Source organism: Pygocentrus nattereri, chromosome 16 (assembly GCF_015220715.1).
Source record: "Pygocentrus nattereri isolate fPygNat1 chromosome 16, fPygNat1.pri, whole genome shotgun sequence".
NCBI classification, from domain to species: Eukaryota; Metazoa; Chordata; class Actinopteri; order Characiformes; family Serrasalmidae; genus Pygocentrus; species Pygocentrus nattereri.
This window is the reverse complement of record NC_051226.1, coordinates 16,450,193-16,467,252: the sequence shown is the minus strand read 5'-3', so window position 1 is coordinate 16,467,252 and position 17,060 is coordinate 16,450,193. Positions and strand designations below refer to the sequence as shown.

At 39.2% G+C, this 17,060-nt stretch overlaps 1 protein-coding gene across 14 annotated transcripts in view; it reads left to right on the top strand.

The window, feature by feature from the left end:
- Positions 1 to 17,060, top strand: part of ncam1a (neural cell adhesion molecule 1a) — a 244,826-nt gene that overhangs the window by 178,197 nt on the left and 49,569 nt on the right. For all 14 annotated transcript variants that reach the window (XM_017719838.2, XM_017719843.2, XM_017719840.2 and 11 more), the window contains 5 exons: positions 5,721 to 5,871; positions 10,219 to 10,403; positions 12,100 to 12,196; positions 13,177 to 13,344; positions 16,739 to 16,864. In XM_017719838.2, coding sequence (XP_017575327.1) covers positions 5,721 to 5,871; positions 10,219 to 10,403; positions 12,100 to 12,196; positions 13,177 to 13,344; positions 16,739 to 16,864 — 727 coding nt within the window. The remainder of the gene's footprint in view (positions 1 to 5,720; positions 5,872 to 10,218; positions 10,404 to 12,099; positions 12,197 to 13,176; positions 13,345 to 16,738; positions 16,865 to 17,060) is intronic.

Sequence of the window (17,060 nt, the reverse complement as noted above, 5' to 3'; positions counted from 1 at the left end):
CATTCCGAAATGGGCGCTGTGTCATTTCATTCCTTATATGCGCCATCTCACCCATTATTTTCTCTGATGGCTTTTATGTTCAGATGTAGTGAAGATGTTATCAGGGCTCTCTAAGCTGCAAAAGCTATTTCCAGTAACTGCCTGGCTTTTTTCAGTATGAGACCTTCCTATTTTTTTTCCTTTCTTGAGTCCCTTCAGAGAAACCTTCTCAGGAGGCTCAGAAAGAAAAGGTTCTTCAAGGGCTGAGACGTAACAGGCAACTTTAGTCAGAGAGAAAGTTTAACTCTCAGTGTTCTGCCATAGAGGAGGATCTAGTAGCACAAGAGAGTACACTAACACACCCATAACCAGCTGTAGAGGGCACGTTCTGTCTCATGACGATCTAACATAGAGCACAAAGAAAGTCCACCTTAACACTTTAACTATATGTCAGGCTATGATATATGTATTCAGATGACCAACAGCACCTGTAATAGTATTACAACATGTCTGCCTTGGTAGACCAAATATAGACGCCTGTGTTTGCTTGCTTGGCTGTTGTAAATATTCATGGGTTTTCTGCAGAATTGATAATGAGCGATTCAGATGCATATGGATTGTGTGGGAAGGTATCAGCACACAATCTCTTCTAGATGAAAGCCTGCAATTAGATGGGAGCCCACGCATTATTTCATGTCTTGATCAACAGTATTATGGGTACAAACTTTAAGGCCTCTGTAGGTGTGCATTTTACAACCACAGCAGGTGCTGCAAAGATATATTTAAGAGCAGAAGATTTATGTCTTTAGATTTCGATGTGTCTTACTTCCTGCACAGGCCTATATACCAGTCTGGACATCTTCACTTAGAAGGGTTTTTGTTTGGTTTATTGTGCACCTTTTAGGATAATAGAGAAGATATCAAAACTGTCAACTCTATACTTTCTTCTATTTTAGATCTGTCAGCCTCAGTGGCCGCTTCCACACAATCTTAAGCAGCTTTGTGGAGAGCAACCACAGATAGCCCATTGTTAATGGAAAGGTCCAACCGTTTTCCCCAATTTTTTTTTCTAGTTTCCCAGCTTTTTAAAATGATTTGATGCTTTTACAAAGTAAGCAAAACATGACATCCACTCCTCAGATTATGAAGAGTTATGAATATTTTAACATATTTATAGACAATGTCTAAAAACATGATTATGAAAAAAATTATACACAGAAAAATTTTTATTGTTACACCTAATTTCATAGCTAGCATTTTAACAATACTAGTTTCAGTTATCTGTGTTCCTGCTCTAGAGAAGTGAAAGGTGATGATGTACAGGAATCAATACCTACAACATTCAAATGAGAACAGAACAGTAAAAGTGTCAAGTTCTGTTCTTTTGTCTTGCTTTAAGATATAATGGTAGAAATATTTGCACATCTGTTGGTGGCCATTGTCTTGCTGCATTGGGGATATAATATATTTTATAGCTCTTTTGCTTCTTGTTCTCTGCCTTGGAAGCCAGTAGGAAATCAGAAATGTCTGTTCTGTTAAAGATGCTGGCATATATACAGTATCAGTCATCCTGAACGCATAAAACAAGTCTTAAGAAACCCCTTTGCCATGAGCCACCTGGGATGCTTGAACAAGTTACTAGGTATAAGCATCTACACTGTTTATATTTTGTTTTTGAAATAAGGTTTAAGCCTCTAGATTGAAATACTTTTAAGTATATGAAAAGCATACATTACATGTCTAATTTTTTCATTGGTACTGTATAATCCTGACCATAATTCATTAATATAAATGCATGCATGTGCAGGTGTGGCCTTTATAAAATTTCGTTTGTGGGTGTAGGGACTAGCCATCTCACCTTGATGTTCTTAGCTGTGTCTAGATGTTGGTGTCCATGACAGTCTGTGCTAGGGTAACACAGTTAGACACATCATGCTCACACTGTACCCTCTTGAGCTGAATTTGCCATTTTAGTGTAGCATCTGAGCATGAAAAAAGAAATGTAAATCTCCATTTTTGTCCCTAGCAGAGTGATCCTTTTCAGCCATGTGAAGACTTTGAGAATGAGCACTGTTTTCATTCCCTTCCACAGCTCACTGGCTGGCTGCTCTTTCATGAGAAAGTGGCTGGGCTAAAATGAGACTTTCTGCGTTCTCTATTAGAGCAGATAGAATGCACACAGGAGCATGATTGCATTACGCTGCCTTGCTGTAAGCTCCTTTTTTCGCAGAGACACTCACTATCTCTGGCTTTCATTTTTACCATTGCTCGCTCACTCTCTTTCTGTGTCTGTTTCTCTCCAGTCAAGAAAGCGGAGGCAAAAGCAAATTTCTGCCTCTGTTCAAGGTTAAACTGATTGCTCGCAGTAACATCTGTGGCAGTATACACTGAGAGCTCTTCTGCAACGTGTGATGTTCTCAGCAGCTCAGAACTGAACACAGAAATGTAATAAGATAGGCACCCCACATCCAGCTTACTGTCCTTTATATATGCAAAGGGAGGGGGCTCGGTCGACAGCACTGCATACTAACAAGTTTCTGAACGTGAGGCACAAACCGGATGAAATTTATGCCCCCCCTCCCCAATCGTGACTAAGCCACGGCACCTTAAATCACGTCTGGGGATTGATTGAATTTCCGAGCAACGTTCACTCCATCCCGCTTCCGCAGTCGAATTTCTCACTGACCATTGAACAGGCACTTTATAAATGAAGTGCCTGTGTGAATTTCAGAAATGTCTTATTCCATCTTTGAACCTTCTGCTTTTGCAGCCAAAGCCCAGGCTATGCCTGTGATCAAAGGAACGGATACTTCTAATGATTCACACTGTCTTGTCACTTTACTTACACAATAGATAATTAAAATACTGTTAGAACTTTGGAAATGAATAAAAATGTAGGTTGAAGGAGGAAGGCATCTGAGTCACATGAAATAGTCACTTATTTTCTATGTGCCACCCCTGTGCATGGTGTTATTTTATTCTGTTTCAGTATTGCCTAGTGACCTAAGCATGTGTTGTCCCTGCTGAAATGAAACGCAGAGAAAAACAAACAAAAAAAACACTTGAGCACATGAAGGTCTCTAATGAGATCTGCCCAAACTTTAATTCATTTTGATGTTTGTTTCCTGATTATTTATATTAAATAGCACATTTTCACTGCAAATATCTTGTAGTTGCGCAGGAGAATGGAAAGGCACGTGATGAGTGTGGCCGATAGCTTCATCGCAGACGCAGAGAAGCAACTCATGTTTATTAGTTGAGTAATAGGGTGTCAGCCGGCATGACTAATAAATCTATTAAAACATGTCATGGAAGAGACTGCGTTGTCTGATTAGCTTAGGTCACATTACACAAGTCAGATGTGCTCAGTCAATTAATTTCCATGTATATATGATGAACTGATCTGTTTGTGGGTTTCCTCTCCAGTCTGCTGGAAATGAAGACATACATGTTGTGAAATGTCTGGTTGTGTAGTGCTTCTAATCAGGGAACCATCAGCCACTATGTATTGGAGAGAAGAAATGTGAGTTGTCTTGCTTTTGGAAGCTAGGTTAGAAGCAGGTAACATTCAGCTAGTATGTCTTTAAGAGTGGAAATGTTTTTAGATTTAAATAATTTTTTCAAATTTTTTTAGAAGCAGGGAATGTTTAGTCAGTATATATTTGAGAGCAGAGATGTACATTTTCTTGCTTTTGGAAGCTAGTTCAGAAGCAGGGAATGTTCAGCTAGTATGTATTTGAGAGCAGATGAGAGTTTTCATACTTCTGAAGGCAGACTTAGAAGCTGGATGTGATCAGCCAGTGTGTATTTGAAAGTGAAGATGTGAGGTTTCTTGGTTCTTGAAGCTAGTTTGACAGTAATTACCACACATGCTCAGGCACTCTTCACTGAAATGTAGTTTGTAAGGTTCATGAGGGAGGCATTAGGCCTCTGAGTGACTTATTCACTCTTTTTGCCCTCACTGCTCACTAACATGCCCTCCTCTCTCGCCTGTAGCCTCCATCTCGGCTGCTTCCCTCCTCAGAAATTAGTCTGCAGCAGGGAGAGCACTGCCTCCTCTCCATGGCAACACAGTTGGAACAGGCTTAGATTGCAAATTTGCAGTGGATCTCCATTACCTTACAGTAAAGTGGAGGAAATCCTGTTTCACTCAACCCTTAGTCGGAGGCATTTGGATAGTCTCAGTGACAAGAACTGGCCATTTGTAACACAGGTTGTTTGTGTACATCTGTGCTTGTGTGTTCTTACCGTGTAGTGAACAAATTGGCAAACGTCTGCAGGCTGTGTGTGTGTGTGTGTGTGTGTGTGTGTAGTAGAACCGTGTTAGTGGACCGTCCCAGCTGTGCAGTTCAAAGAAGCTTCACGAGGCAAAGCCTTAAAGTGGCTCCCACTGTTTGGTCCACTTCATTATTGATTCCTGTCTGACTGCCTTGCAGAATACCCCCCTAGAGTTCCATAGAGGAACACTGAAATACTGCCCCACTTCCACATTCCTGTACAGCTTCAGCCCTTTTTACTAACGCTTGTTACCTAACAAATTCAGCTTTCAGGTTCAGGTTTTTATTTGTTTGTTTATTTTTTTCCTATCTATCTTTTAGGGAGGTTCATTGAAATGCATTTTTTCAAAGTAATGCATTTAATTTAACTTGCTTCAAAAATGTACATTGTTTTCATTTGAATAAAATTGCCAAGAGCAACTTTACTTTAGAGCAGTGTTCATATGGCAAAATGACACATACATAAGTTCATTATGACAACCGACATACATTTATAAACACTAATTCCAGTAGGTGTCATTTGTTATCAATGTTATCAAGTTGACATAACATTTACAACATATGGCCAAAAGTATGTGGGCACCTGATCTTCACTCTTAATCGACCTTCTAGGACATCCCGTTTCAAAACCATGGGCATTAATATGGAGTCGGTCCCCCTTTATACAGCCTCTACTTTTCTGGGAAGGCCTTCCATAAAATTTTATGGACATCTTGTGGAAAAAATTGTCCACGAGACTGTCAGACAGTGAAGCATGATTTGTTACTCCAGAGGACACTTCCAGAGTTCATTGGCAGCATGCATTACACTACTCCAGCCAACGCTTAGCATTGCACAAAGTGATCTTAGGCTTGTGTGCAGATGCTACGTCATGAAAACCCGTTTTGTGCATCACCCGACAGCCAGTCATTAGGTGATTTTCACACATAATAATAGCACTTACAGATGGCCGGGGCAGATTTATCAGGGCAGAAATTTCACAGACTGACTTGTGGAAAAGTGACATCTTATAACAATGCTACATGTAGTAAATTCACTGAGCTTTTCAGTATGACTCCTAAATTCACTGAGCTTTACAGTATGACTCATTTTTACCCAATAAGGTTTTAAGACACAATGTCATCTTGACATTAAACTTGCCAAAAGCAGCCTTTATCACAGCCAATGCCTATTAGAAGCTTTTATGTTCATGTAGCTTTATGTTGGTTGTCGTAACAAGCTTATGTAGATGTCATATGTCTTTATGAACACTGTCCTGTAGTACAGTGTTATCAATAAAATAGTGTAGGTGGCATTTATTCTGTTCATTTGGAAAATATGAATACATTTGAATAAAAATAAATTCAGTACATTAATTTTTTTAATGTTGGCCACGGTACAGTAAGGCGAAATGTCTGTTGATGTTATAGTTACTCACACATCCTCCTCTCTCTTCCTTCTCCCCTTACTGTCCTCCCTCTCCAGAGTCTGGATGGTAACGTGGTGGTCCGCAGTGATGCACGTGTGTCCTCCCTCACGCTGAAGTATGTGCAGTTCACTGATGCCGGCCAGTACCTCTGCACCGCCCGCAACTCCATCGGACAGGACATCCAGAGCATGTACCTGGAAGTGCGCTGTAAGAGACTTACATCTGATTCTGTTCTTTAATCATAAAGGAACAGTCTGATCAAATGAACTAATTTCCCCTTACTCCAGATGTTATCACTCCAAGTCACATTTGGTGTCACAAATAATGTAAGCTTAAACCTGTTAAATTAGCACTGTGCAAAGTGTAAGCCTAAATCATAACAAATCATAACAAACTGACATAAAAACAGGCAAAATGCAGGTTTCTACTATTACTGTTTTAGCCATTAGCAGTGCTATATAGTTTTGTATAGATAATGGTATGTCATACATTGTCAGAAACCACATAAGCAAGTCTATTTGATACTTCTTAACTTGACACAGGTTTAGGCAAGTGTGAAATGATGTAGATATGTATTTTGAGCACTGCTAATTGGTCGGTAAAAGCTTTGTAGTTCAGGAAGCAAATTTCAGACACCAAACATGTCTTGGCTGACTACCTTTAAGATAAGAGGAAAGTAAACTGTAAATTTAGTTTTTTGGGAGGGGGGTTAAAATATTCCTTTAAATAGTTGATTGACCTGTCACCATGACCAGGATTTCATTGTGGGTATGGGCTTAATATGTTAAAGATAAGGCAGCAAAAAAGCTGACTGATTTGTTCAGTGACCTTTACTGCTTATTAGAGATATTGTAATGTGTGTCATCATCCATGTTTTTATTTGTCTTTGAATGCATTGCTTTATTATATTTTGTGATTTGCTGGATGATTAAGCCACTGACCAGTAATCTGAGTCTATAGAGTTGTTTCCAAATCCCTGTCTCTACTCCAGGCTATGCATTTTTCACTGTTACTAAGCACACATTAATTATCAGAATTCAGTCTAAAAACAGATGTTGAAAGGGGAGGAAAACACCCTCACGCATTGCAGACATGAGTCCGTGCATAACAATTCTGACACAGCTCTGAATGCTAGTAAAAACTCATTTGCTAAGTGTTAAAGCAAACGTTTTTCCATTTATCAAATTACATTTTTTGCAGCAGATGCATGTAGGCACCATTACCATCTGAAAGATTTAAAGGAAAGATAGAGTGAAATCTGTTTCAATCTTATTTTGCACTCCCAAACAGGTTCCCAGAATTAGAAAAGAAAAGGAAAAAAGCCTGATGTGTAATGAAAGACTAATTGGATTAATTTCCCTTGCCTGAAAAACTAGTAATCTGCTCCAGTTCTGAGATAACATCACAATGCACGATTGATAAATACTGTGTGTGACTGCAGTTCGCCGCACTCCGACTTGGTTGTAATCAGGTTCTTGGTTGAGTGCATAGAGTGTTTTGTGGTAATTAGCGATAAGAGAAAGGTGCTTTGTCTGGAGTCTGGAGCAGATGAACCCAAATGAGTTCACACCATCACACAGCCACCGATCAGCCATGTAGTTGAGGCCTGGCTCGCAGCTACTGCACCAAGGGCAAGTGTGCAGCTACTGCATCTGTGGTTACAATATCAGAAAAAACAAAGCTGCATCACCGTTATGTGCCTCGGCCTCTTCCAAGCATCTCTCATATGCTGTCCTTTGAACTAAGCATCTAGCTGCATCCTGTGCTCAAATGACTGTTTTTTTTTTTTTTATTCTAGAGTCAGCGACTCAGCTTCAACTTGACCTCAGATGACTCTTGACTCTCGAAATAGAAACAAAACTGCTTAAATTACTGACTAATTAATATGTCTAATATTAATATGACTAATATTAATAACATTAATATGATAAATGAATAAAGCCCTGTTTCCAACCTTACGTGGGTAACTTTAGCTATGGTCATCTGCAGGCACTACTGAAGGACTGAAAAACGTTCAGTCTTATGGTCAGAACATAATACTACATTGTCTAATTAGCTGAAGCAATTCACTGATCATATTCCTTCAAAACATACTAAGAATTCTGCCAGATTAACTGTTATTAAAGCTAGCTAGAATACATGTTATAACCAGCCATTTCAAGTTTTGCTTTTTTTATTCTCACACTACATTAACCACATGTGGAGCTTCACTTTAGTCCTTCGGACTGAATGATTTTTCATAATGAAACAGAAATGAAAGACTAACCCTTTACTCACACCCCAGGGACTCCAGGCCCAAACTCAGTACAAATGAACATCAGTCTTCTGAATGCATATGAGTTTTGTTGGATCTTGACCTCAAATAAGGTATCAAAATGTGTAATGTATCCCTAACCTTCACCCTGCCATACCCTGCCTATGATGTTCATACATCATAGTACAGTGATCGTCCTCAGTATCGTAAAGCCTTCACTTTGAGAGTGTGATTGTTCTAGCTGCCACTGTAATGATAAGGTTATTTTTTCCTCCTAAAGAGAGATATTTTGGTTTGTGCTTGCGATATCTGCACGCCGGTGTTGCAGCCTGTGGTCCTGAGAGAAGCTCACAGATAGTGATAAGATTGGATGAGGAATGTGCCTTATCACTGCTGCACAATGGGAGATGTGCTGAGTCTACTGTGTCTATCAGTCTAATAGTGGAGAGTTCAATTACCCAGGGGGCGCAACAGGGCGGCAGCAGAACCCCTATGAACCCCTCCCCTATGAGCCCCCACATGCCCCATACACTCAGCTCTGCAACAAAGAAAATTACAAGAGACAACAGGCTATCGATTGGTAGTCTCGGATGTTAGAGGCAGTAACAGTCAGAACTGTAGCTCCAGGAAGTTTAAAGTGTTTATATCTTTTATGTGCAGTGTTGTCAAAGTTTTGGGGGCATCGTGATTTTGCTTTGATTTCTAAACTGATGATTTCAGTGATATTTTTCAAAAACAGTTGCATGTGCAACAAAAATAATCTACTCTTCTTCTTTAATAAAGTGTTTTCTTAGTGCCTTCCTCCGAATTATTTTGATATGTAATGATATAAAAAGCTGAAATAGCATACATTTTATACTTGTCACAAATGACCTTTCTGAGCAAGCAGACATAAATAGTAACACACATTTCAGTTGTTTTTTATTGTTTTTCTGATGAGAAACTAGTAAGCCCTTTTGAAAGTGAATTCTGTTTTGGAAGTGTGCACATACTGGCTTCAAAACTATAACAGTGCATCCAGCAATAAAGTCAGTATCATTCTTTTGTCTAGTGCTTCATATTCTTTAGTATAGTTCAATTCCACATACTGATACATTTGCATACATACTGTGACCAGCGTACACGCACCTGTTCTAACTACTCAAGGTTCACATTTTATAAATGCTTTTATTCAATTAATTGATAAGTTATTTATTTGTTCTGACTTGCTGGATGATTAAGCCAATGACCATTAATATGAATCTATAGCATTGTTTCCAAATCCTATGCATGTTTTTCTGACAATGGTAAAGTGAATTAAATGAGTTAAACCCTTACCAAGTCATGGTCCTGCTAGCAGGTTTTACTGCACTTCTGTAACTCAAGAAAAGCTCCATTAATTTGCACTGTAGTTGGCCTGGAATAGGGTTAAAGTGGGCATAGCAAAAGTTTCTGGATATATAAATATTGTTGGTAACACTTTATTTCGAGTGTTCTTTAATTAAGATAGGTGATTAATAAATTCTTAACAGACTGTCAGTAACACATCAACAACATATTAGTGAAGTAGCAGTAGTGACGAATCTGAATACACTGAAGTAAATATTATATAGATGTTCTGTTAATACATTACTTACATTAAGTAAATGTATTGTTAATATGTTACTTTCATTATGCAAAATCGAACCTTACCCAACCTTTCCCAAATCCCAATCCTAATCCTGGCCCTAATCCTACCCCTCATATGTTTTGACATGTTACTGGGAGTCTAACATGGTTATTTATTAAAAAGTAAATTAGTTTTTTTTTATTTGTTATGGTTTTTTAAAAGTAAAGGTTCCTAAAAGGTTTTTGGCTTGAACATATGTATTTAGTATAGAACTTTTAGTAATTAGTAATTAGTATAGAACTTTAACATTCTGCAGTGTAAGTTATTTAAACTGTAAAAAGTTTGTTCATACTTGTGTCTCATTTACAAAAAGAGTTATGTAGCCTCTTTCTGCAGACCCCATAGAGGGCATTCCACTTAATTTAAATTAACACAGTAAAATAAAATGTTGCTTCAGGATTTTTAAATCATACACATTTTCATTGAAATGTATTCTGTTCATTTTATTAAAGAAATAATAATGCATGTAAAATATATTGAAAAGGCCAAAGTTTTATTACACAATTGTATATCCTAAGAATAGCTCAACTACTTCACATTGAATTATTAGTGTAGGTGTTCCCAAACTTTTGATAAGCATTACAGTCTCTGGGTTATATATTATGTTTCTAAAGTTATTGAGCGATTCATGATTCAGTGGCATTCATTACAGATGCTCCAAAGATCCAGGGTGCAGTAACGGTGTACACCTGGGAAGGAAATGCTGCTAACATCTCCTGCGAGGTTCTGGCTCACCCTGGTGCCTCTGTGCTGTGGTTCCGTGATGGCCAGCAGCTGCCTGGTGTGAACACAACCAACATTAAAATCTACAACACTCCTGCAGTCAGCTACCTAGAGGTACACCCACCAGCTCACCACTGCATCCACACACAGAGAAATGCTGCCATGACAAACTGGACATAAATATAAACCATTATCAGCTACTTTCATCTGTTTCCATCCATCATTCACCTCTTGATGACAAGTTGTAATGTTGAATTCATGTATGTTTAGACATTACAAAATGCACAGTGATTTGTAGTGCTCTGCTACAAGTTCGCAGAACCCTGATTTGTCCATTTCCATGTAAAATAGAGCTGGCATATGCATCTGTCAAAACCTTTATTAGCCTAGGAGCTCAGGCAGTTGGAGTGTAATAACTGCTTTTTATTGTAGTGCACTCTATCAACTTAATGATACTGCTGAATAATACATGTAATTTTGTTTCCTCAATTGCATGATTTTTTCATTGTTTTGTTTTCCCCCATAGCTGACCTATTACATTAATTACACTAATTAAACCGCTTTCTGAATAATGACGCATTGTACTTGGGTTGCATAAAAGCATTGTCATTGGCCTCTTGCAGGGCACAGATCCTAAAGTAAATCAGTTGCACACAAAAGCAAAAAAATGGCACTTTTGCCCTGCCATTCTTTCCGAGGGCCCATTTGGAAAGCATGCTCGAGGTTTGATGGTGATGCAGTGGGGCAGGTTGGAGAGAGAATGTGTGAACGAACAGGATGTTGTCAGGTTTTCAGGCCATTTGGTGGAGCTCACAATGTTCTCTGTGACAGAGTCCCACTACCGGTGGCACACTTTCCCAGGCCACTGAGGCTATTGGTGCCACTGCTCTTTCTCTCTCTGGCCCTCTCTGTCCTCCTTCGCTCTATCCCTCACGCGCTTTCTCGCCCTACCCTCTCTCTTTCTTCTCTCTCTATCGCTATCCCTTCCTCTCTCTCTGGTTGTCTTTCTCACTTTCTCTCTCTCCTCTCCTCCTTCTTTCTTTGCACTTCTTGCTCTTGCTCTCTGTCCGTTCTCTCCCCTACACTTATCCCACTCCGTCTCTTTTTCTTTGTTTTTCTATTTCTCTCTCCTTCATTTTCTCTCTTCTCCTTCCATTTCCCTCTGCTCCCTTGCTCTCCCCATCTTTTTCTCCCCTGCCTTTATCCCTGTCTCCCTTGTCTTTCTCTCTTGTTTTATTTATTGCCTCTCTTCTTTCTCTCTTTACCACCCTTGCCCCTTTTCAATCTTCAGTCTTTTGCTCTGTTGCTATCTCTTTTTCTCTTTATTTCTTCTCTCTTTTCTCTCTCTCTCACACCCATCTTGTTTACTCTCTCCTTCTCTCTCCCTTCGTTTCTCTCCTTTATCCCACGCCCTCTTTCTTTTGCTGTCTCTCTTTTCTCTTCGTCTCTTCCCTAAATGTCTTTCTCTTGCTCTCTTCCTCTCTCTCCCTCTATCTTTCTACTGCATCTCTCATTTATTTTCTCAGTATCCTTCTGTCCCTCCCTCCTTTTCTTCCTCTTTTTTGTCTCGCTTTTCTCTCTCTCTCTCTCTCTCTTTCTCTCACTGTCACTCAATAATTATCGAGCAAGATTACTGCCAGCGGTGAGGAATAAAAGGCCAATACCATTGCCATGGCAATGAGCTTTCCAGAAGCCATCCACCCGAAAAGCAAAACGTCTGTATCATGCTAGGTCAGAACTCACATGAGTACAACGCCAACTCCAGCCCCCTTTTCTCTTCTTTTCTTTTCTTTTCTTTTCTCTTTTTCAGGTCACTCCAGAATCCCAGAGTGACTTTGGCAGCTACAACTGCACGGCCACCAACATAATCGGCACCGAGTCCAAGGAGTTCCTGTTGATCCAAGCAGGTCTGTTTATATCCTCAGAGGGAGATTAAAATGTATGATGAGAGAAATAAAATATGCATTGCGTATTCCCGAGCCTGAAGGCTGTCTGTATCCAAACCCACGCAAGGCATTCGGAAATTCAGTTATGACGTAAAGCTGGAAGTAAAACCTCTCATTAGGTTTGCATGTGGTATTTTATTTATTTTTTTTACAATAAGTGGCTTATTGTCGTAAAAAACAGGTCTAAATCCTTCCAGTGCTAATTTCCAAACCACCCGGCATTGAGGAAGGTAAATTATCCTCAAACAGAGGTGTTGTAGCCTCAGGATTAGAGTCTGCACTTGTAGTTTTTTGGGTTGAGGCTCTGGGGTAATAAACGCAGCAGGGATATAATTTCCAGGCTGCAGAGCAGACAGTTCGAAATGCCGCCAGCCTCTGATATTTTTGGTGCTCTATAAAGTGGGGCAGTGAGCTGGTGTGGGTGGCTCAAAGATGATTATTTAGGCTCTATGCGATGGACATTGTAGGAGTGATGAACTTCTTCATCTTCAGAGGCTTTTAAGCCTCCGTTCATCAGCGATGCCTATTTGCACAATCAGCACTTGAGAGGAAAAAGCAGACTTCTTTTATTATGCAGCAGAGTTGCTCTAAAGTTTCTCTAAAAGCAAGTTTTATTTGAGAAAGTGCTCTGTACTGCTGGAAGTGATTGTCCTTAAGGATTCACACAGTAAACCACAGTTTGTTGAGTCAGCAAATTACTCTTCCTCAAGTTTACTTTATACTTTTGTTTGTCTTGGTGACAAAAGGCCACACTTTTTTCAGAGATTCTGCTTTAGAATACAGACAAACCTCAGCTTTTCATAGGTAGGAATGGCAGTGATGTTAAAGAGATGCCTAGTGTATGTGCTGTAAAGTTTTGCAGCTGTCAGCAGTGCTGCAGGTGCTGTTCTGTTTAACAGAAATCCTGCTGAAATGTTGTGCTGCATGTTTGTGTTGTGCAGAGGTGCCGTCAGCTCCCTCTATTGAGCGGGTGACCCCTTACCCCAGCACAGCACAAGTGGAGTTTGATGAGTCGGACTCTAGCGGAGGTGTGCCCATCCTCAAGTACAAGGCTGAGTGGAGGGTGGCGGGCCAAGACTGGATTAGCAAGGAGTACGATGTAGAAGATGGTGAGGGTCCAACACACACACAAACACACATGGTTTGTTTTTTTAATTGTGTCAGAACATGGGCCATACATATCCCATATGAAACTGCCTGTATCTGTAAAATTAATCTGGACCACATGTAACATATATGTCAGAAAAGAAGACGCCTCAACAATAAAATATAATCTGTCAGTATTTGTCTGCCCCACTTCCAGATTTCTTTCTCATGTGCATCTAAAATGGATAAAGAGACTAAATGGATATAGGAGATATTTCTCAGGAGATTAGATATACAATAATTTAATCCTTAAAGGATGTAGAGACTATGTAACTCCTAACAACTGTACAAGACCTGCTACACCATCAAAATAGTCACTATCAGATATCTTTGAGAGAGAAGAGAAAATCCATCTCCACTCTTGCTTCAGATCTGAAAAGTCCACAGGTGTTTGTGTCCATCCTTCCACTATTAGAAGATACCTTGGTGCTGTGAGTCTAAAGGATGTGTCAAGAAGCTGTTACTGAGAAAAGGAAAACTGCACCAGAACAAATTTGGACTGAGTCTAGATACACAAAAACAAACACATATTCAGGCAGAAAAAAATGCAGGTTTCTGTAGACCATTAAAAAAGAAACGTTCAATCTTTTTTCCTACTAAAATGCTCCATTTACAATGTAATCATTTTATGTTCCTAGTTTGAATGGCTGTGCTTTTTGTCCTTGACCTAAACCATGAAGAGCACAAACCTGCCTCCAATATAGGAAAGAAAGAAGAGTAACTGTCCTAATGACTCATTGTCACCATGACCTACCATAAACACTGCCCACAACCGCTTGCTGTTTCAAATTGTGGAAACTGAACCTTTTTGCTGCTTGTTATAAAAAAAGGGCTCGCTCTTTCACCGAAGCCATTTCTGGCAAGCGTGAAATGTAATGCAAAGTCTATCGAAAATAGAGCGCACAATTGAGGGGAAGGGATAGGGTTCACTTGAATGCTAAGTAAGAGTGCTCAGAGCTGTTGTCAGAGGCTGAAATGTGCTCTGTTTGTCTGTGGGCGCTGTCTTGCCTCTCTTGGGGGTGTGTGTGTCAGCTCACTCGCTGCTGACAGCCCGCTCTGTCAGCCAAGCCTCTGTGGGACATTCATCAGAACAAGCTCCAGACACATACGCGCTCATACACACACATTCAAACGCACAGAAATGTATTTCTTCAGCGTCAAATACCCACACATGCGCAGAGGCCTTTCGTCAGTCAGTCCCTGTGGCGCTGGATGGAATGTGGAAGAACGTGGCTGTGGGCAGACCCACACACCAATTGGAGATTCATCACAGCCTGAGAAGTGTGGAAATCCAATAACGGCAACTATGATTTAGCTTGCCGTTTTCTATTCTATTGTTTTGTGTTAGTCAACAAATCTGTCTCCTAAGATGCAAACCATAACAAAATAAATCTTGTGAAGAATATATTTCCCTAGTCTGGCAAAATTAACTCCTTAATCACGTAAACTCTAAGGACCCATCAGCGAGACTTCCAGTGCTCTTGTAACTGTATCCTAGTGATGCACTGATCCAACATTTTTTCTCCTGATACCGATTATGAAATCTGAACTTAAGATGAACTTAAAGCCTAGTACTAATCCAATACCAATGCTTTGTTAAGGCACTCTTAAAGTAAATAAGTTGACAGTAGAGGCAAACGTATCATAATGGAGAATACTCCAACATTATTTTTCAAATTTTGTTAATATTGAAGGTTTATACAATACATTTATACAGTTTATACATTACATTGTTGCATTTTTATATCAGCTATGACTAAGAAACAGTATCAAATGTGGATTGTGGAAAATGGATTATGTGTGACTAATACTGGATCTGTTTAAGGTCAATATCTGTGCCAATACCAGTCCAGTATATCAGATCTCACTACTACATATCATCGCTGTCGGTAAAATCTCCATTTTCATAATTTACATCATTTTAATATGCCAGCTGGTCTGTACACAGTATCATAATTTCATGATAAACAGACCAAGATAATGTTCCAAAATAAATAAAATCTGGCTTCTTTAACCTACATTGAAACTTAAGAAATGTATTTTCCTTCTCCTCTAAAGTTACTTAAAGTTACATAAAACATTTTGTTCCAACAGCAACAATATATTATGAATTAGTTTCATAGTACTAACTAGATAATAAACATTAATTTTAATGCATTTTCCCCTGCAAATGTATATAACATATTTAGACACTTGTCTGCTGGACCTGTGCTTCAATTCCTCACTATAATGACTACATAATTGAAATAATAATTTGATAGTAGTAAATTAGCAATTCCAAATAGATACTGTGTAATAATCCTTATGAATAATAACTAAATAACAAGTTTAGAGTTGAAGGGATTGACCCTAAGAGACTCACACTTCAGTTTCTCATATCTAAATAACAAGCATTAGATTATTAGCAGTCACTGAATAATAGTCCTGATATAATTAATAATAATTATCGTGCAGTTTACCTCCAACGGTGTCTTTTCACTGCACACAGTACCCAAACTTTTGCCACTGGAAAACTGGAGCTGTGCTTTTCCTTTGGCCATGTACTGCATTTCCAATATAAAAAGATTTAAGCAGTTGTAATATCTTGCTTATTTAATTGGTGTCTACAGGCCTCTGTGCTTTATTTGAATGATTCATTGGTGTGTCAGAATGTAAACTAGAATGATATTTTGATGTGTCGATGGCTATTTTTGGAATTACCGTGTAAGTTGTTCACTCAGTTGAAATAAGCCAGTTAGGAAGCAAATGGTAATGTTATTAGCATTTATGCTAACCTCCACAAAATGAATGATTTTGCTTGTATATTCACACTTGACAGAATTATCTATAATATGAGGAAAAACTATGCTTTTTGTAATTATGTGTAATGTTCACATTTTGTGTGTGCGTATAAGCTGAACAGTGCAGTATGTCATTTGATATCAGCCAATAAGCTAAGCTCACTATCAAGCAAGCTGTTAGCCATGCCTTAGAGTGACACAGAAGACCAAAAAAGAAAAGTTGTTAATTGTGGTTATTATTACAGTTCCAGCTGTTCCTCGTGCAGTTTAATAATCTAGAACTTCAAACTGAAGTTCTGTTGGTTCCTGTTTGACTCTTGTTTTTCAGTTTGCAGTGCATACATGGTGTAATTGACCTGCACACTGTAGTTTCTCAGTATATATAGGCCATAGCCTATGTATTAGTTTCATATTAGTTACTAAGTAATGTCTGGTTGAAGACTTAGAGCTTAAGATAAAAGTTTAGATTGAAGAATATCTAGAGGTTAAGGGGTTAAAGCTGTATTCAGTAAGTGCTTTCCATTATATGTCTTGAAGTTTCAGCGTTATTAGGTTTCTAAAATTTGCCATCCCACAGGTCTCAACCTCATCACCATTGTGGGGCTCAAGCCAGAGACCAAATACGAGGTCAAGATGTCCGCCATCAACGGCAAGGGTGAAGGAGACAGCTGTCCTCCAGAGACTTTTAAAACACAGCCTGTCAGTAAGTACCATTCTGTGTTTTTTTCTCCCTTTCATTCCTCTCTCTCTCTCTCTCTCTCTCTCTCTCTCTCTCTCCTTCACTCTCTATCTATACCACATAACCGTGGTGCTCTCTCCCCTTCCCCCACCTTCAGCAGCAGGCCACTCAGTGCATTCCTGTCCTGCAGGATCTTACCCACAGCAGATGCAGTGCCACT